Source organism: Ammospiza caudacuta, chromosome 15 (genome assembly GCF_027887145.1).
Source record: "Ammospiza caudacuta isolate bAmmCau1 chromosome 15, bAmmCau1.pri, whole genome shotgun sequence".
In the NCBI taxonomy this organism is placed as follows: Eukaryota; Metazoa; Chordata; class Aves; order Passeriformes; family Passerellidae; genus Ammospiza; species Ammospiza caudacuta.
The window spans coordinates 4,644,068-4,664,079 of NC_080607.1; the positions used below are offsets into that span (position 1 = coordinate 4,644,068).

Here is a 20,012-nt window from a genome sequence, read left to right on the forward strand (position 1 = left end):
GTCTTCAGTGGGGGCTGTCCCTGCTCCTGGAGGAGGCTGTAAAGCACTGTCAGAGTTTGGCATCTGCCTACAGGTTGTTCCAGGGTGCATTCCATGGTTTGTAAAGGGAAAAGGAGCAGAGCAGAAGCCCTGCTACTATTCTGTGGTACCTCTGATGCTCTGTGCTTCCTACTGCCACCCCATAGCCAGTGGGGTTGGAAGAAGCGCTGGGCAGGATAAAGCAGGTGGCCTGAGAGCTGGCACAGCCTACCTGTGAGGAGAGGGTGACTTGTCACCTATGCCTTAGCTGGGCCAAGAGAGCTCTGCAGGGGGAGGATGGCAAAACTGAATTGTACAGAGCGTGTGACAAGGAGACACCCCTCACACCTTGAGAAGGAGAAGCCACTTAGGAGGGCAGCAGGATTTAACCACAATTAGTGGTTTTCCCCAATACCTTATGAGTATACAAAGTACTGAGTGCCCCCAGGTGCATTGGCACCCAGGGTTACAGATGTGGGTGCAGCCTGTGCTGGACCAGCCTGGACAGATGGGGTGCAGAGATCCTGCCTGCCCTGCCCCACCCCTGCCCCCTCAGGGTCAGCATTGCCCAGAGCAGCTCCCAGCTGGTCAGAGCAACCCAGAGCAGCCTGCCTTACCCTGCTGCAGCATTTTCCAGAGCTGTGATTTGCCAGGTTTAGGCTCCTGCAGCTACATGTGTTCCTCTCCTGTGAACGGGTGTTGGTTTTTGTCCTCAGTCAGGGTCACCCGATGTTACAGGCCTTGCAAGGGTTGCAGGGGGAAGAGAGAGGCGAGAATCTTGACCTCATGTTCACAAGGCTGGATTTATTATTTTATGATATATATGTTACATTATGACTATGCTAATAGGAATAGAGAGAAAAGTTCAGAAGCTTGCTAAGCCAAGAATAGAATAGGAAGAATCCATAAACAAAGGAGCTCTCTCTGATCTGTCCCAGAGAGAGCTTGGCCTTTGATTGGCCCTTAATTGTAAACATCCCACATGGGCCAATCACAGGTGCACCCGTTGCATTCCACAGCAGCAGATAACCATTGTTTACATTCTTTTTCTGGGGCCTCAGCCTTCCAGAAGGAAAAATCCTAAAGAAAGGATTTTTCACAAAAGATGTCTGTGACATTGAGGATCTCAGTATGGTGGTATGTCAGTGCTGGCCATTGCTGCAGACACAGGAAAGTAGCCCAGTCACAGCAGTGGGCAGCCTGTTGGCTCATGGACACCTCTTTCTCAGGCCACTCAGGTCAAGGTTGCTGCTGCAGCAGAGTTCCCTGCAGTGAGTGCTGTGTCCCCATCAGTGTGGTCCTGGCCCTTCAGGCTGTCACCCTTTGGAAGCAGAGGTGATTTCCTTGGGGCACGGGGACAGCAGCTGATGTCCAGCAGCAGCTGCACAGGGACACTGAGCTCCTGCCTGCCAAGAGGAGCCAGCCAGGCTGCTGCAGGCACAGCACTGAGGGTGCTTTGGAGCCATGCAGGAGCACAAGCTGGCTCTGCTTCCTTAGGCTTTTCCTGTTGACGAGAAGCCAGGATAAACTGAACCTCATCGAGGGGTAGTAGAAAAATCCCATTCCCTGGCTCGTGGCAGTGCGCCAGGCTCTCACTGCAGACTGTACTTGGCAGCAGTCCTACATGCATGGCCAGAGCTTGCAGTGGGCATCAGGAGCATAGCATGAAGCATTCTCCCCTCAAAATAGACCAGCTTTGGGAGTATGGTTTCTGGGCTGGCAGCACTTGGTGGAAGCAGCCTGGTCTCCCTGCCTCTCTGTCCATGTGCTCGCTGTGTGAGCCCTGGCTGTGTGCCTGGGTCCCACAGGCTGGCATTTGATGGCCTGTTCATGGCAGAGCCTGCACCAGAGGCTTGTGGTTGCTCCAGATGGAGGCAGTCGCTGCTGGCTGGGACCAGCACTGCTCCTGGGACACGGCAGGCTGGGACACCTGATGCCCACAGGGATCCCAGCCAAGGTGCTGACACTGAGTGTTGGGGAAACAGACTTCCAGCTCTTCAGGGAGATCGTCAGTGGGATTGCCTGGGAGGCTGCCCTCTGAAACAAGGGAGTGGAACAGAGCTGGCAGATCTTTAAGGACACCTAGATTGGGTATCAGTCCCAGTATTGATCCAGACTGGGGCAGGAACAGATCGAGAGCAGCCCTGATGAGAAGGGTTTGGAGGTGCTGGTGGATGAGAGGCGGCACACGCCCGGCCGTGTGTGCTGGCACCCAGAAACCAACCATGTCCTGGCTGCATCAAAAGAAGTGTGGGCAGCAGGTCAAGGGAGGGGATTCTGCCCCTCCAGTCCCCTCAGCTGAGGCCCCACCTGCAGTGCTGCATCCAGCTCTGGAGTCCTCAGTGCCAGACAGACATGAACCTGGTGGAACCAGTCCAGAGGAGGCCACCAGGTTAATCAGGGGGATGGAGCACCTCTCTTAGGAGGAAAGGCTGAGAGAATTGGGTTTGTTCAGCCTGGAAAACAGGAGGCTTAGGGGTGACATAATTGCAGCCTTCCAGTTCCTAAGGGGGTTTAGGAGTGGAATGATACCAAAAAGAATGATATCGAAATTGTCTGGATAGAAACTTTGTAACGCACTTTTGAGTATTAGATGCAGACATTCTTTATTGCAGCATGGTGGTCACTCAGGGGGAATCCTTCCTCCATTCCAGTGGGATGAGTGTTGGGTGAACAGGGATTTTATCATGCACACTGATTACATATTCCCACATATACATATACATATTACATATATCCCCACTTCCTTGGCTTTATTTTACATAGTTGCACATCTTACCAGAAGTCCTTACATGGTTCTTTGGGGTCCATTTGGACAACTTCATTTGGGATCCAAATGGACAATTTCTGGTGTCCATTTTAGGTGGCTGTTCCTCAACCCTGTTTTTGAGTGAGTGCAATATTGCTGTTTTGCCTACTTCTGCTCTGTCAGCCGTGTAGAGCTGAGCTGGCATCCTGCTTGCACTTCTGTTTGCCTAAGTTACATTCTTTATCTATTTCTACAAGGCTGTGCTGTTGTGTTCTACTTTCCTTGACAAAAGTAAATGTTGTTCTGTTCTACTGCTCTTATCGAGTGAGTAAAATGCTGTTCTGTTCTACTGTCCTATCAGGGGTACTACCTAAAGGGGACTTACAAGAGAGATGGAGGGGGACTTTTTACAAGAGCATATGGTGACAGGACAAAGAGGAATTGATTCAAACTGAAAGAGAGTAGGTTTAGATTAGATATTAGGAGGAAATACACACACACACACACACACACACACACACTCTCACATATATATATATATATATATATATATATATAATATTAAGAGAAAATTCTTTGCTGTGAGGGTGGTGAGGCACTGGAAGAGGTTGCTCAGACAAGCTGAATTACCCCATCCCTGGGGGTGTTAAAGTCAAGGCTGGATGGGGTTCTGAGCAACCTCGTCTAGTGAAAGTTGTCCCTGTACACAGCAGGGTGTTGGAAGTAGATAATCTGTAAGGTCACTTCCAACCCAGGCCATTCTGTGATTCTAAATTGTTACAGCTGGTCCCCATCTTGTGAGAGCTGAGGAATGCAAAGGCTGGGACTGATCCTGTTGGGCAGCCAGTGGTCTCAGAAGCAGCATCAGTAGTGCTGATTTTCTCCTGGTCCTGGAGAGGTTCCCTTTGATTCCTGAGGTGCCTGTGATGGCTGCTCCATGTGGTGGGATGGCTGCTCTCCCTTCCCAGGCTGCTGGGGCAGACAGCAGCAGCAGCCAGGGCTGGAGGTGGCTGCATGTGGGGAGGGATGCTGGTGCAGCCTGCTTGACCAACGCCAGCCAAGCCTGCAGCCCCACTCGTGGGGGGCTCCAGGGGCATCAGGGACCTTTCCACTTGCAGTCTGTTTCATTTAATGCTGCCATCTAATCCAAATCAGAAGTTCCAGTGTTACAGAGCACCCTGTGCCTAGACAGCCCTGGATGGGCTCTAGCCATCAGCCTGTAATTGTAAAGATTTGCATTCTCTCCCACAGCTCTGGGGTGTCTTGAGGAACTGGATGGTGCTGAGGTTCTGCAGAGCCAGGGCATTGCTGCCAGAGGCACTGGCACCTCCATCTCAGCACCAGGGAAGGGGCTTGTGAAGGAAGCAGTGCCCCTGGCCTGGAGCAGCTGTGTGTGTGAGGTGGCAGGGCAAACAGTGCCCCTGTCCCCACAGGCAGAGGAGATGCTGCCTGGCACTTCTGGGCCACTCACCAGCTGCCCCACAGGCTCCCTATGAGGAGCTGACACCTCCTGGCTGTGGGAAGGGCCCATGTCTGGACTCATGGCACAGCCACCAGCCCCCAGTTGCAGGATCAGCTTTGCAGCCCCGGCCGTGCCGCTGGGCCTGCTCTGGTGGTGCCCTACCAGCCCCCTAGTGATGGCCAAGCCCAGCAGTGGCCACTGCTTCCCTCTGGGCATGGCTGAGCTGTGTGGTAGGAGGAGCTGGGGCACTGGGGATGGAACCTGACCGGCAGAGCAGCTGAAATGAAGCCTGACATGTTCCTCTCCCCATCTGTGCACCACACCACTGCACTTCTGCCCGCTCCTTTGTGCATCCCTTGCTCTCTCTTGCTCTGGCAGCTGCTGGAAGGGATGTTTCCAGTTCTCATTGACACTTGTCACTCACAGCTCCCTTCCTTGGGCTGTCCCCTGCCTGCTCTGCCAGCCTGGGCTGCTCTTGTGGAGCGAAGGCTGCTGCACACTGAGCCTGGGTCCTCACAACAGGCACTCCTACTGCTGCTTGAGGAGAGTGGGGCCCTCGAGTGCTGCTGTGGCCGAGCATGCCCAGGAGGCTGCTCAATTCCTTTCAGTGTTCAGTGCTGGAAAGTGCCCAGGAAATGAAGGAAGTGCTGAAGGAGGAAGAGCAGCTCTTCTCTCCTGGCCTGGAGGGAGCCCTGGCACACAGCAGCTCCTGTGAACAGTGCTGGTCTAACCCTTCTCTTCTGCCTCAAGTTCTGCCCCAGGTGGACCTGGGAACCCTATTTTTGTTTCTGTAGGCTGCTAGGCATCCCTAATTCCTTGTCCTTGCCCTACTGTGACAATCTCTGGCTCAGGGCAGCAGACAGGAAATGCTGTGGATGCACAGGTTGCTCTTGCCTTAGGCAAGTGAAGTCTGGAGTGTTTGATCAAAGGCAGAACCAATGGTTTGATGCACACACTGGGGCCAGCCATCTCTGCTGGGACCTGCATTGGCTGAGGGGAGCCAAAAGGCCTCTGTCTGTCAGCCTCTGTTGGGCAGAGACGGGGGGTCCACCTGTTGAGCTGTGTCTGCTCATGGTGGCTGTTAGCCATGGTCCCTGAATGGTGAGGGATGCTGCACTGGGGCTGCAGTTCCCCCGGGGCACTGCTGGTTGTGGCTGTGCCATTTGCTTCACCTGGCGCTTTGCGTTCTCTCCGCAGCCGCCGAGCTTCAAAGCGTTGAGCCTCTCCCCAATGTCGTCTGCCTGGGAGTGCAGGACGCAGGACACCTTTGCCAGCAGTGAGGAGCAGGACGAGGTGCCACACCAGGTGACAGTGACAGCCATGAACACAGGTGGCCAGTGCCAGTGCCTGAAGGAGGAGCCCAATGGGGCTGCCCAGAAGCAGACGAGCAACCAGAACGGGATGCAGGACAGCGGGGGCACGGGGGTGAAGAAGAAACGGAAGAAAAAGGACCTGGGAGAGCAGGAAGGGGTAGATAAAGCAGCAGTGGAGGTGAAACCAAAGAGGAGGAGAGAGCCTAAAGAACCAAAAGAGCCTAAAAAGGTGAAGGAGTCTAAGAAGCCGAAGGAGCCCAAGCAGAGGGAGGTGGCTAAGAAACCCCGGAAACCTCGGGAACCCAAAGCCCCGAAGGAGCCTAAAGACAAGAAGAGTGGCTCTGAGCCAGCCCCCAGATCAAGATCCAAGAAGAGCAGGTGGGTGGTGGTGTGGCCCTTTCCCTGTGCCTGCTGTGCACAGGGCTGTGGGCTTGCATGAGCTGCATCTGGGAGAGAGCAGCACTGGGTGTGCAGGAACTTGGTCTGAAGGCTGGATGTGCTGGTTGGGGTGCCAGGATGAGCTCTCTGGCCATGCACAGATGGGACAGGCAGGTGCTGTTTGGGAGCCCCGTGAAACTCGAGATCCATAAGAGGACCAGAGAGTCCTCTTGGCCTCTCCTTGGTCTGGCCTTTGTGCCATCCTGGCATCCTGGGGAAAAAGGGACTTTAGGGAGATGTCCCACCAGGACAGTGAGGTGCTGTGTGGCAGAGGGCCTGTCATATATGATTTGGGGCCAGGGCAGAGGGTATGTGACTGAGAAAAACCTGGCCCTGAACTGTGTGCAAATGAGGGACTCTGCACACCCAGGGCCAGCAGCCTGCCTCCCCTTGGCTTGAGTTTGGGAGGATGGTGGAACAGATGCCATCCCCTCTCCCTCTCCTTCTCCTGGAAGACTTATCCCTTCTGGCAGCTGTGGAGCTGTGCTGACAGTCAGAGCCAGCAGTGGAGGGAGGCCTGAGGACTCCCTTGTCCTGCACAGGCCAGCGCCACTGCCTCTGGTAATTCCTCAGCCTTTTAATTAACAGGCTGGTTGGCCAGAAGCTCTGGTTTCTCTTTAATGGAGAGTGTGTACAGGGAGCAGAGCAAGTCTCAAGAGCACTGATTTAGTTTGCTCTTCCAGAGCCCTCCTCCTTCAGAGCTCACTGAGCCAGATCCTGGAGAGGCCGTGGTTGTGGAGCTGCCCTTGGGTGGCCTTTGGTGCCATTGGAATGGGCTGGTTGTGGACAAGAGGAGGTGTGGGTTGCTCAGCAGGATGAGAGCGGGGTGCCATGACCCCAGCAGATCCCTGAGCTGTGCAGTGCTGCCACTTGTGCTCTTCCTTGAGCCCAGGGCTCTGCAGATGTTCCTCATGAGTTGGTGAGCCAGAGCAGAGGGGATGGGCGGATCAAGCGGTCACTGCTGGGAGGTGAGGGAAGGGCTCCTGCAGGCCCAGGGAAGGCTGCAGGAGAGGGAAGGAGATGGGCTGCAGGCAGGGAAGGGAAGGATGAAGCCCATGTGCCTGCAGCATTGCAGCCCAAGAAGGGTCCTGGGATGAGGTATGCAGCTTTCTGATTTTCCTAATGACACTTCTGCTCCACCAGTAAGGAGCTGCCATGCAGCAAGTTCACAGGGATCTGCCCCTGCAGCAGGACCTGTGGGACCACACCAAAGCAGGGGAACCCAGGGGAAGAGCAGGCCCTGGAGGTTTGTGAAGGCATTCATGGCTCTTGTGGGTCCTTTGGCTGCCAGCAGTGCTTTGCAGGGTGCTGACCATTACAGACAGGGCAGCCCTGACTGCAGCCTGTTGTGAGGAGCTGCTGGACACATCACCCTGCCAGAGATGGGGCTTGTGGCAGGGTAACCCCAGGTGCAGATTTGGAAGCCCTGGCTCTCCTGCTTGGGCACAGCAGGTTCTGGGCACACAGGGAGCTGAAGGGGAGCCAGCTTGCTCTGCTGGGTACCAGCAGAGCCCCAGAGGAGAGGCCACTTAATGCAAAGCACACAATGTAATGTAACTGTAACATATTATGCAACCAGAAGAAACTGTATGTGGGAGTCTGGGAGTTCCACAAAGCTCTGTGCATTCCTTATGCTCTATCCCAGTATAGCCTGAGCCTGTGGTGCTTCCTCCCAGTCATCTGTGCTTCCAGGAGGACCTACTTCCAACTCTGCTGCTTGGAAAGTCCAGCCCATGGGATTTGGGAGTGCAGTCCTCTTTACAACTTCCCTGCCTCTGTAGCCCCTCTTTGAGCCATTTTTCAGACTTGCTTTGGGCTCTGGGTCAGCCACCAGCAAACCCCCTGTGTGAGGGATGGCCATGGGTGTCAGGGGGAAGCTCTGCCGGGAGCAGGGCTGGGAACCCCCCTGTGGCCCCTGGCCATGTGGAGCTGGGGAGGTGCCTGGGGGGCCCTGACAGCTCAGGAAGGGGAGAGGTGAGCAGCAGGCTTTGCTTAGTTTGTACTCTGTGCAGATGGAATGATTGCTGTGAGTCCTCTTAAGTGGCAGATAATGGTGGCATAATTTCTTCTAAATTATTTCTAATCATAGTCAATGACTGACTCATGAATGAAGCAGTTGTTAGTTGTGACTTACAAATCAATATCTTGGGAGTTATTGCTTGGTGGAAGCACTGCTCACAGAGCATTTTCAGGGCCTCTAATTTCGGCATATATGCATGGCCAGGGCATTTTTGGCCTGAACAACAAATTTTTACCTTTATTTTTCACTAGTCACAGGCAAGCAGAGATTTTTCTTATCAAATGGAGTTAAAATCTTGACATTGCTTTGAAACTAATGGTTCCTCTGCCACTGTGCAGATCTGGGATGTGGAGGGGATGAGTGGTGGGGCTGGAAGAGAGGAAGGAGGCATTGCTCAGCCCTGGGACATGCACCAGCTCTTTGGAGCCATTCCTTTAACAGTGTTTCTTGCAGAGGTAAAGGATGGACAGGCATGCTGGGAGCAGCTGGTTTTTTGCTCTGGTGCTCCCTGGTCCTGTTTCCTTGTGCAGGTGCCCTTACCCTGAGGACATGCCCTGGGTCTGGGCTTGTCTTTCCGTGTTTTTCAGGGAGGTGGTGGGATTCCTGGCCACAGAGCCCAAATCCCCTCAGTGACCTGAGCATAGAGAGCAGTTGCCTGGTGGGACAGAGCTTCCCAGCAGGCCCTTGGAGTGGGCAGTGACTGCTGTGATGGTCCATTGCATCTGTGGGAGTTGGGTCTGCATCCCCCTGTGTCTGTGGCCATCACAGGGCTTACCCCCTCCAGCTGGAGGCTCTCACCAGTCTGCTCAGCTCAGTGCTGTGACCCAGGAACACAAACTTTTAGCTGGAGCAGCTTGGTGTAAAGATTTGGCTTGGTGTAAAGATTTGCTGGGGTCTGGCAGAGCTCTGTGGCACAGGCAGCAGTTGGCCAACAGTGTGGCCAGTGCTCCTAAGACTGGACTTGAAGGTTCTGTTCCAGGGTGCCAGAACATGGGTTGCCTCTGAAGATGCTGAACTTTATTTCTGACTTTGGTCAGCACAGGATGTGTTTGGGAGCACTGTGGTCAGAGCAGACACCTTGCTGCCTTGGCATACTGAGTTTGGTAGTGGAGAGATCCTCTTTGTGCCTGTGCTAGACCCTGTGAGCTGAACCCCAGCTCCTACAGCCCCTGTGGGGTTGTTCCCTTGGCTGGTGAGAGCACCCAGCCTCCACACCAGGCAGGACAGGTGGACCCTTTCATCCCAGTGTTCTGGAGCTGGATGGAGAAACACTTGGTGTGCTTAATGAGCATCAGTGACTGGGGATCCCCAGTGCTGGGGGAGGTCCCAGGAGCCTGGAGCTGCCTCTGGGTGATCCTGTGGCAGCAGTGCTCTGTGTGGAGCCTGCTGCCTCTCCTGGGATCCCCAGGACATGATCTAACTGTCAGTCTGCCTCGGCAGCAAAGACACCCCTGTGGAGAAGAAGAAGAAAGGGAAGAGGAAAAATGAGATACCAGCGAACAGTTTGGATTTGGATCAGGATCTCCTGAGCCCATCTGTACAGAGCCCAGAGGAGTCTGTGGAGTCAGCTGACAGCCAGGTATGTCCAAAGCCCTCAGCTGGCTGCAGGTGGGTGAGATGCTGGCTGCCCCTCAGTGGGACCACAGCAAGGGCCTCTGGGCACAGGAATCAGAGAGCATGCTCAGCACTGTGGTCAGCTTCTGTCAGCCTGACATCAGCTGTTGGCCCAGGGCTGCATGCACACTGCTGCCCTGGGCCCTGCGTGTGTCAGCCTTGAGTGTCCCTCTGCAGGGACCCCAGCTCTGGGCAGGTGCCTTTCCTGGCACAGCACAGGGGGACACACTGGCCCTGCATCCTGGGGTCTGCATGCCCTGCCTCTCTGCAGGGCTCCTCTCCCTCACGTCCTGGGGATGGTGGGGCTCTGTGGGTCAGGGTGGGGATCTCAGCACTGCAAGGAGTGCCTGTTCTTCTACCACCCCATCCTGCTGGGGCCTGGAAGGAATTCTGGCAGCCCTGGGGCTTTCTCGCTGCCCCTCAAGCAGGGAGGAGGTGCTTGGTCTGTCCGTGCCTCCCAGCACTGCCCTTTCTCCTCCGTGCACAGAAGCGGCGCTCGGGACGGCAGGTGAAGAGGAGGAAGTACAACGAGGACCTGGATTTCAAGGTGGTGGATGATGATGGCGAGACCATTGCCGTGCTGGGAGCCGGGCGAACCTCGGCGCTCTCCGCCTCTACCCTGGCGTGGCAGGCAGAGGTAGGGCTGGGCTGGGCTGGGCTGGGGGTGTGGGACTGGGGATCTGCCTCATGCACAGCATTCCAAAATGGCACTGCTGAGGCTTGAGCAAGTGCTGGGTCCCAGCTTGAGGATGGGGTGGGAGAGTGACTGTCTGGGAGGGTTCAGGCTGGCTTTTCAGGAGCTGTGAGATGGACAAGAGGCATGGTGGTCCAGCTGTCCCCCTCCTGCTTGGAGACCAAGGCCTCTGGAATGTGTGATGCAGCTGGACATGTTCTACCCACTGCCCATGCCCACCTTTGGCTTTGGTCTCTGTAGCTCCTGTCCATGATTGCTCTATTATTTTGTTCCTGCTGGCTGAGGGCTTTGTAGGTGCCATGTCATGATTTTCTGCCTGCATTGCTGCTCTCCATCAGTGTCTCAGAGTATAGTGATGCCAGCCTGACCCTTGCCAGCTGAGCTGATCTGCTGGGCAGCGTGGCAGGGATGTGGGCAGCATGGCAGGGACCACCCAGTGCCACTGTGGTTTGGGCCTTGCTGTCCTTCTGCCTCTGCCCACTGGTTCAGTGCTGGCTGCTCCTTCCTGCCTTGTCTGTGACTGTGTCTTGGATCCTGCAGCTCTTTCCATCTTTCTGGTCACTGACAAAGCTGTCAGATATTAATAATGGTCACTGGTTGTTCTCATGGTGTTTCTGTTACCCTCTCTAGTCCCCTCTTCCCAAGGTTTTGGTGGGTATGAGCTCTGTTGATAAGCCCTGACCTAAAGATCCACACACCCACAGGCGATGCTCCAGTGCTGCTTCAGCTCTGCCTGAAGCTGTGTCCCAGCTGGGCTCCTGGCAGCCATCTCTCCGAGTGAGATTTTCAAAGCAGCAGGTGTGAGCTGCCTTTGACATGTGTCCATGCTCCCACCCTGTTCTCCTCTCAGTCCTAAAGTTCCACCTCAGTTTTTCCTGCTCCAGATGGGTCATTAAAGCTGATGTCCAAAGCAGCCAGGCTGGATGGTTGCTCTGAGGCCTGGCCAGCCTGCCCAGCTGAGCCTGCCTGTGCCTGCTCCAGGATCAGAACTGACAGCAGGGCAGGATGTGAGTGCTGCAACCTCAGGGCTGCTTTCTGCGTGGCCTGGTCGTGCAGCTTTCCCCCTTCACCCTGGCCACAGTCCTGAACAGCTCTTTGGGCAGTGCAGGGCTCCTCCAGCAGCCTTCAGCCAGCCAGCAGTGAGCCACAGACCAGGGGAAGCCTGAGTAAGGGCTGTGGATCAGCGTGGGAGCTCCCATGGCACTGCTGGATGGCCATGTCCACACAAACCCTCTGTGGCAGAGTCAAGCAGAGCCCAGCAGTGCCAGGGCAGGTGCCTGGGCACAGGGGAACAGGCACTGCACAGTGACTGTGGCAGGAGCACTTCTGCATGCTCCCTTCAGCTGTCTTAACCCAGTTTGGGCAGAGTTCCTCAGACAGGGCAGAAATCCTGCTCTGGGCCTTGAGATGGCAGCCAAGGAGCCCAAGCAGAGCTGCTGTTCCCTGCTCATTGCACTGTGGTGCTGGGTTCAACATCCTGCCCTGCACTCAAGGACAGTGCCAAGGCAGCAGTCACCTCTGGGCTGGGGATGGAAGGGTTGCTGTGGCCCTGGGCGTGGTCTTGGCTTTCCCAGATACTTTCAGATTAGTGGTGTGGGGTGCCCTGTCTGTCGTTCCCTAGCCTGCCCCATGCCATTCTTTGAGAGACTTTCTAGTCTGCAAAGTGACACCTCGGCTGCTTTGCCTTGGTCCATACTCTACCTCTGTCAGAAGGGAATGAACAGAGTCCTTGTGCTTTCTGCTCTGCACTTTGCTCCTCCTTCTGCTGTACTGTTCTAGCCAAAGCAGAACTGATATTTCTAATGCTCAAGCAGGCTCCATGTTTTTGGTGTCCCTCATCTCCCCTGCATCTTCCTCTGTGGGTCTCCTCTGTAGCACAGATGGGCACAAGCCTGGCTCTCCTGTCCCTTGGCATTTGGTGGGGCTGATCCTGGCACAGCTGCAGCCAGGAGAGCCTCCACGTCCCCAGAGCTGGAAGCAGGACAGCATCAGGGCCACCTGCAGCGAGCCTGTGCTGAGTGAGAGGAGCTGTGCTGGAGCCCCTGGGTGCCAGCAAAGGGGATCTGTGGGTAGAAGCCTGCAAAGAGAAGGAGGCAGCACTTCAAGCCTGTCAGGAGGAGCTGCATGGAGAGTGGTGGGGTGAGGTGCTGTTGCCCATGTCCTGTGGCCAAGGGCAGATGACAGTGTGTGGGTGACATGTGGCAGGGCCTGACAGACATGCTGCCTGCTCTCCTGGGGCCCTGGGGCCATACAGCACTGTGGGGCTGTATAACTGCCAAGGCATGACCAGAATGTGGCATGGAGAGTGCCTTGGAGCAGGAATGTGCATAATTTTGGCATAATTCCTTCCTTGAGTCCATGGGCAAGTGCCCAAGCTCCCTCCTCTTTTCTGGGAGGCTTTCCACTCTGTCTGGCTGCCCTGGTGTAGCTGGAATGACCCACACAGCAAACCTGACACTGCTGTGGCCTGGCTGACCTGGAGAGGACAGGCAGAGGGTGAGTGTAGCTGGGCTGGCAGCACCTACACCCTCACACCCAGCAGGGGCTCCCCAAGCACAGCTCTCCCAGCTCCCAGTGCCAGCTCTGCCTGCCTGGGGACTGGGAGAGGAGCAAGCAGCCATTCAGTGCTGGCAGAGTGCCAGGGGTGTGTGATGAGCCAGAAAAACAGAGCTCTCCTTTCCTGTCCCCAGGAGCCTCCCGAGGACGATGCCAATATCATTGAGAAGATCCTTGCCTCCAGGATGGTGCAGAAGGAGGTGAGTGGCAAAGATGTCAGTGGGGCTAAAGTCCCTGAGCAGAGGAGGGGTGGGACCTGGCTGCCCTGTGCAGCAGGGACACGAGGCAGCAGCAGTTGGTGCTCTTGCTTCTCTGGTGGGGTGCTGGGGTATGCCCAGACTGGCACCTTCCTGAGCTGTGGGTCAATGTGGTGCCTCTCCTGTCCTGGGCACCAGAAAGCCTCTGAAGAGGAGTCAGGCCTGGGCTGATGCCCAGGAAGTGTTGGGAGTTCCCCGTGCCCAAGGGCGGTCTCACGTCGTGTTCCCCAGGGCTGCTGCCCCTCTGGAGCAGCAGCACAATGAGTGCCTGCCTGTCCTCACCACCCTGGGGCTCAGTTCCTGGAGCCTGTGGCCAGGCAGGGGGTGGCTGAGAATGCCCCCTCAGCTTCTGCACAGCCTCTGACTGTCACTGACTCTCCTTCCCTTGGTTTCAGGCTCATCCTGGAGGCCTGGCATTTGAGACAGAGGAGTTCTACGTCAAGTACAGGAACTTGTACGTGCAGTGTTGTACTTGTGGTGCTTTTTTCTGTGAGCCCTGTGCATGCAGGAGCAGGGACTGTGCACTTCCACCTCTGTCCCATCCCAAACTGCAGCCCCAGCATCCCTTTTTCCTATGCCTGTTGATGCCTTGAGAGGCTACCTGGAACAAAGGCTGGACAGTGTTAAAGGAATAAAGCAGGGATTTATTAAAAAGGCCTTCAAAAGATACACCTTGGGCAGCACAAGAGCCTGGCTGAGGCTACACCTAAGATGGACAATGGGTCATGAATTTCACACTTTTATAAATTTTGGTCCATTTATATATTTTGGTTAATTGTCCAATTACAGCTTCAGGTTCTGAAGTCACATCCTCCCAGATTGCTCTCCTCAGTTTGCTGTTTACACTTTTTGGGCCTGAAGCTGCAATGGGGTCATTGGTTCTCAGGCTGGAAAAGGATTGTTTTGTCTAACTAAACTGTGAAGAGAACTTGCTAACACTTTCTATGAAGTTCAGAGTTATATACTAATGCAGTACAGAATCTGCAATAAAAAAAAAGAAATAAAATACTGGAAAATGTTAAAGCTAAAACTTGAGGCATCACTGTCCTGAGCCAGCTGTGGTGGGAAGCAGGGAAGCTGCTGCAGCTTCAGTGCTTGGTCTTGGCTGGTCCTGGGGCATGGCTTTCCCAAGTTTGGGTTGGCATAGGCATAGGCATGGACTCGTCATTCTCTGGATCGCTGGGAGATCCATGCTGCAGGGTGTGGTGGATGCTTTGGGACCAAAGGCCTCTTGGTCACATGTTGATTTTTTCCCCTTGCAGCTCTTACCTCCACTGTAAATGGGCAACTCTGGAGGAGCTGGAGAAGGACCCCAGGATCTCACAGAAGATAAAGCGCTTCCGGAACAAGCAGGCTCAGATGAAACATATTTTTACAGAGGTGAGAGCAGAGCACAGTGAGCAGTGGTGCCTGACTCTGAGCCCAGTGCCATGGCGGAGCAGGCCAGGAGCTGCCTCTGGCACCTTGCAGCCCAGAGCAGTCTGTCTCCAGGGCTGGAGCTGGGGTCCATGACTGTGCCCTGGACACCTCCAGTGTCACTGGTGGCATTATGAGCAGGGTGACAAGTGTCCCTTGCAGGGCAATGCCAGCTCTGGAAGAGTTGCTTGGTGGGAGAGAGAGCAGCATATAGGGCTGGAGGTGCTTCTGTGGTGGAGCAGAGATGCTGTGGGAAAGAGGGAGCTATAAATATCTGGGCTTAGGGCAGCTCTTGCCTGCTCTGCTCTATAAGCAGATTAATCTTGCTTAGCATAAAAGGTGTTCTATAATTTATCTTGTTGCTCCAGAGATAGTTGTTGGGTCTCCTAGAACTGCCCCTTACGAGTATAAATCAGGCCAGTAGGATATGAAAATTTCTTCTTTGTAGCTGGAAAGCTGGGGGTGTGTGTCAAATTTCTCACTCATGAGTCTGTTTGGGGTCTTTCTCAGGATGCAAAAAAAAAAGCATGTGTTGGAACACTCTGTACCACCACCAGTTCAGCAAGGAGCACATGCACTTTCCCTGTAACTAACTGGGGCTTGGGGAGTTGTGAGTGTAGAAGCCTGATTTTTCTCTTTCCCAAGCCCTAGGCCATGTCTCTCCAAGGACTATGCTAGGTGGGGCAAGAGGGAAGCAGAGACAGAGACCAAGGTGTCACCCCTTGCAGCCCTGGGGTTCTTTGGGTGCTGTGCACAGCTCTGGATGCTGCACATCAGCTGAAGCAGACAGCTTAGGACTTGTACCTTTGGGCCAGATAGGCTGGAGAGGACATTGCTGCCTCCCAGCAAGGGCAGCACAGAGCATGTGACTGCTCTAAAGAAAGAGCTTTGCCTTCTGCCAGGTTCCTGCATCCTCCCTGCCCAGAGACAGATGTCTGTACCTGTGTCCAGGGCACTTGGTGTGTTGCACACAGCTAGCAGCATCCTGGGGACAGATGCCCTGCAGCTGTTTACTTGTGCCCATCTGTTTAACCCTGGAATCACCTTGAACTTACCTCCTGTTTTACTGTTTGCCATCACAGCCTGATGAAGATTTGTTCAACCCTGACTATGTGGAGGTAGATCGAATTCTGGAGGTGGCTCACACAAAGGACCCTGACACTGGGGAGGTGAGAGGCTGCATCTCTTGCTGGCCCCATGGAGGGAAGGAGGGAGACATGGCAGGAGGCCCAGCCCCATGGTGTACATTGTGGGTCATCTCTGAGCAGCCTGAGCCTTCCCAGCCTTCCCTTGCACAGGTTTCCCTGTCTGCAAGGGCCCTTGGCCCAGGGTGGGTGGAGGGATGCTGACTCTCCCTGTCTCTGAGCCTGTTTCTCCCTGTGCTACAGGAGGTGACTCACTACTTGGTGAAGTGGTGCTCACTGCCCTATGAGGAGAGCACCTGGGAGCTGGAGGAGGATGTTGACCCAGGGAAGATTAAAGAGTTTGAAGCCCTCCAAATCCCTCCAGAAATCAAGCACATGGTAACGTACCCTGAGGTAACGTACCCGGCTGGCAGCTCTGCCCTGGGCACAGGGACTGCCTGTGTCCTGCCACAGTCCAGCAGTGCTGGCCTTGTCCCTGGTGCTGCAGTTCAAGCCCTGTACCTCCCCTCTGGAGGTCGAAGGGTGGGTTCCAGAGGCCAAGCCCTTGCTGTGACTCAGCTGTCAGTGACTGTTTTGAGGTGTTGTCCCTGATGTGCAGCCCCAGCTGGCCTCACTGGGCATTAGCATCTCCCATGGACCTTGCTCCTGCTGTCCCCTCCTAGGAGCGCCCTGCGTCCGAGTCCTGGCAGAAGCTGGAGAAGTCCCGGGAGTACAAGAACAGCAACCAGCTGCGGGAGTATCAGCTGGAGGGGATGAACTGGCTGCTCTTTAACTGGTACAACAGGTGAGGAGAGGCAGGAGCCCAGTCCTGCCATGAGCAGCAGGCCCTGTGTGTGCTGTCATGGGAGCAGTGAAGCTGGGGAGCAGAGTGGACAAACGGGCCTGACAGAGCAGCCACTGAGTCCTTCAAGTGCTGGAGCTGGCTGGCAGCTGCCAGAAACAGTGTGTTTGCTTTAGCTTTGCAACTGAATTTTTAGGAATGGTTCTCCCTGGTATATATGCTGATGAGTCTTAGAGATAGTAGGGCTTAGCTGTGATTCTGAGATACACCTGGCTTTTTGGTACTGGCCAGGCTATTGGTGACTGATTGTGTGGCAGACAGGTGGGAATGTGCATGTTCTTGGCTGCAGCAGGCCATCAGATGCACCTTTCCCTGGCTCACGTGTACCTGAAAAACAGCATATTTCATGCTGGTTTTGAATCCATGATGTTAGAAGAAGTTGGCTGGCTTACCCAGACGTGTTTGGGCCGCTGTACCAAAGTCCCCCCATGCTCCATGCTGCAGGATCAGAGAAGGGTGGGCAGAGGTGGTGTGCCTGACATCCCCTCAAAGAGTTGGTGACAGAGTGGTTTCTGCCCCCAAGAGCCACCCTGACCTGACCCTGTCCGTCTCTGCAGGAAGAACTGCATCCTGGCTGATGAGATGGGGTTGGGGAAGACAATCCAGTCAATCACTTTCCTCTCAGAGATATTCCTGATGGGCATCCATGGCCCCTTCCTCATCATTGCACCTCTCTCCACCATCACGAACTGGGAGCGTGAGTTCCGCACGTGGACAGAGATGAACGCCATCGTGTACCACGGCAGCCAGATCAGCCGGCAGATGATCCAGCAGTACGAGATGGTGTACAGGGACACACAGGTACTGACCAAGGCACACAGCCCTCCTGGCACTGTCCCCCAGCCCTGCCTTCCTTTACTTGGGAAGCACTGAGCTGCCTGTGGAGCTTGTTCATTTGGAGAAGGAGAGATGATCTTTGCAGCTCCATTTGCTGGCATGGGCTCAGGTTGCACTGTGTGTGAGTGAACAGGCATAACTCATGCAGAGCAGGGAGGGTGCAGCTTCTTGTCCAGGCCTATGTGCCTGCCCTAGGGCAGTGTCTGGTTTAGAGATGCACAGCCTGTGGCCATCAAGGAGGCTTGCAGAAACCTGCCCAATGCTTGAGAGAGATTATTCTGGAGAAATTCCAGCTCAGAGTCAGATACTGACTCACGCTGATACTGTCAGACAGTGTGCTGCCACCCTGCAGGAGTCAAATTCTGGTTTCTGTTTCCCTAGGGTAACCCTCTCCCTGGGATCTTCAAGTTCCAGGTGGTTATCACCACCTTTGAGATGATCCTTGCTGATTGCCCAGAGCTGAAGAAGATCCAGTGGCGCTGTGTGGTCATTGACGAGGCACATCGCCTGAAGAACAGGAACTGCAAACTCCTGGAGGGGCTGAAGCTCATGGCCCTGGTGAGCATGTCCTGCCCAGGTTCACCTGGGAGCAGGGTGGGCTGGAGATGGCCATGCTGAGCAGTCAGATGCCACTGTCAGCAGCTTAGGCCTTGTGCCAGGCTGCAGAAAAACCATCCAGAGGGCCCCTTGATGGATGGGGCACTGGTGCCCTGCAGCCCTCACAAACTTCTTTTTGCCCTACCTTCCCCTGCGCCTTCCCACGTGGGGGTGCTCCCTGCCAGAGCCCTGCCCATCCTTGCAGCCCAGTGTAAGCTGCTGCAGCACATGGGGGCAGTTGCTGGCCAGCTCTGCACAATACCCCTGGCCTTGCTGTGTCTTGTGCCCTACACTGGGCAGGGCTGTGGTGTTTGAGATAGTTTCTTACTACTGTGCAAATGTTCCTCCATGCTAGGGGTGGGTTAACAAAGGGATCAGTGAGCTGCTCTGAGAAATTATTTGGATGTCCAGCTCTTTTCCAGTCCTGGGAAAAGCAGTGTTGCTGTTAGCTGGACCAAGGGCCAGCAGGCCTTTTGGGTCTTCCAGCTGTATCCAGCTTCCATCATACTCACTTGTAGCTGGGCAGGCCTCTGAAAATAATTCGTCTTGTGACTCCCACAAGTTCCAAAAGACTCTGCTGTTTCCCCTGACTTTGTGTCTTGTGTAGGGCCCTGCTATGTTGTGAGCTTGGGCCAAAGCAGGGTTGCTTCTGGTCTCCCTTTTGTGCCTTCACCTCCCTTTGTACAAGTCCTCTGGGAGTCTCCTACCTTATAATTACCCTTCTTTCCTAGCAGGCCACTCCTGTGGACATTTCCTGCACTAGACTGGGCAGGAGGATTAGCCTGAGTTGTGAGTCTGAGGCTCTGACAGTGCTGGGACAGAGGAACTGGTGCACCCAGGACCAGCACCTGGTGGTGCCTAAAGCCCAAGCCCATGTGTCAGTCATGGGAGGGAGAGCATTCTCCTTGAGGGATCATCTGATCCTCACACTCCCAGGTCTTGGGGGTTGTTTGGACCTCATCTCCTTTTACTGCACATGTACCTACATGGTGAACCTCTAAGAAAAGCTCCCCTTTGTTCCAAGTGCGCAGTCATGCCTGTCCCTGCTAATTTTGGAGCACCCTGCTGAGACTGTCCCTAGCAGCAGGCCACTGCTGCCCCTCGGTGTCCCATGGCTCTGCATGGTGTTCCCTCTTGCTCTGTCTGAGCCCTGAAGACAAACATCCTGCCCCCAGCTGCACAGGAGCTTGGACTCTGTCAGCGTCCCTGTCCAGCACCAGCACAGGCCTGCCCGACACTCTTGTGCCAGGGCAGGGCTGAAGCCTGGGAGCAGTGTGAGGTGTTGAGTCTGGCTGTTGTTGCACAGAGCTGGACTGGAACGTGTGCATGGCAGTGTCCTGGGAGCCCCAGGACAGTGTTGTGTGGCAGTGGCTTGGTCAGGGCTGTCACCATGGCCAGTGAAGCCTCTCAGTGTGTATGTGGTCCCAGGCCATCCAGAGTGCTTCTTAGGCTGGAAGACAAGAAGCATTGTGCTCTTGGGACATCTTCAACCCCAGCTAATGGGGTTGAGCCCTCAACCTGTTTTCTCTGTGTTCCCAGGAGCACAAGGTGCTGCTGACAGGGACCCCCCTGCAGAACTCGGTAGAGGAGCTCTTCAGCCTCCTAAATTTTCTGGAGCCACAGCAGTTCCCCTCAGAGACAGCCTTCCTGGAAGAGTTTGGAGACCTGAAGACAGAGGAGCAGGTACCTGGAGGAATGATACCAGTGACTTAGCACAGGCCACTGGGACACCTGGTGACCAAACCAGACATGCTTTCAGACATGTGCTTCATGGAAGTGGGTAGGGCTCCTCATACCAGGAGAAGCAAAGTTGTGACAGAGCCCCAATGCTGTTCTGGGGAGAGGAGACCTGCCCCTGCCAAGGCAGTGGTCTGCTCCCAGCTGACTCCCTGCTGCCCTTGCATGCGTGGGTAGAACAGCTTACCTGCCTCTCCCACCTGGTCTGTCCCTAAGACCAACAGGAGTGCAAGGGGAATGGGGAGGTCAGTAAGTCCATGTGTCAGTCACCCTTGTCAGGTTCTCTTCCTCCAAAGCTCTCCTTGAGTGTGGGTCATG

General features: G+C 55.0%; 1 protein-coding gene across 1 annotated transcript in view; it reads left to right on the forward strand.

Moving 5' to 3' along the window:
- The window catches only part of CHD6 (chromodomain helicase DNA binding protein 6), a 101,054-nt gene that overhangs the window by 50,416 nt on the left and 30,626 nt on the right, over positions 1 to 20,012 (forward strand). Inside the window, exons 3-14 of the mRNA XM_058814436.1 lie at positions 5,427 to 5,920; positions 9,441 to 9,579; positions 10,102 to 10,251; positions 12,999 to 13,064; positions 13,517 to 13,575; positions 14,384 to 14,501; positions 15,620 to 15,706; positions 15,926 to 16,060; positions 16,345 to 16,466; positions 17,081 to 17,324; positions 17,742 to 17,918; positions 19,497 to 19,640. Of these exons, the coding sequence (XP_058670419.1) occupies positions 5,427 to 5,920; positions 9,441 to 9,579; positions 10,102 to 10,251; positions 12,999 to 13,064; positions 13,517 to 13,575; positions 14,384 to 14,501; positions 15,620 to 15,706; positions 15,926 to 16,060; positions 16,345 to 16,466; positions 17,081 to 17,324; positions 17,742 to 17,918; positions 19,497 to 19,640 (1,935 nt within the window). The remainder of the gene's footprint in view (positions 1 to 5,426; positions 5,921 to 9,440; positions 9,580 to 10,101; positions 10,252 to 12,998; positions 13,065 to 13,516; positions 13,576 to 14,383; positions 14,502 to 15,619; positions 15,707 to 15,925; positions 16,061 to 16,344; positions 16,467 to 17,080; positions 17,325 to 17,741; positions 17,919 to 19,496; positions 19,641 to 20,012) is intronic.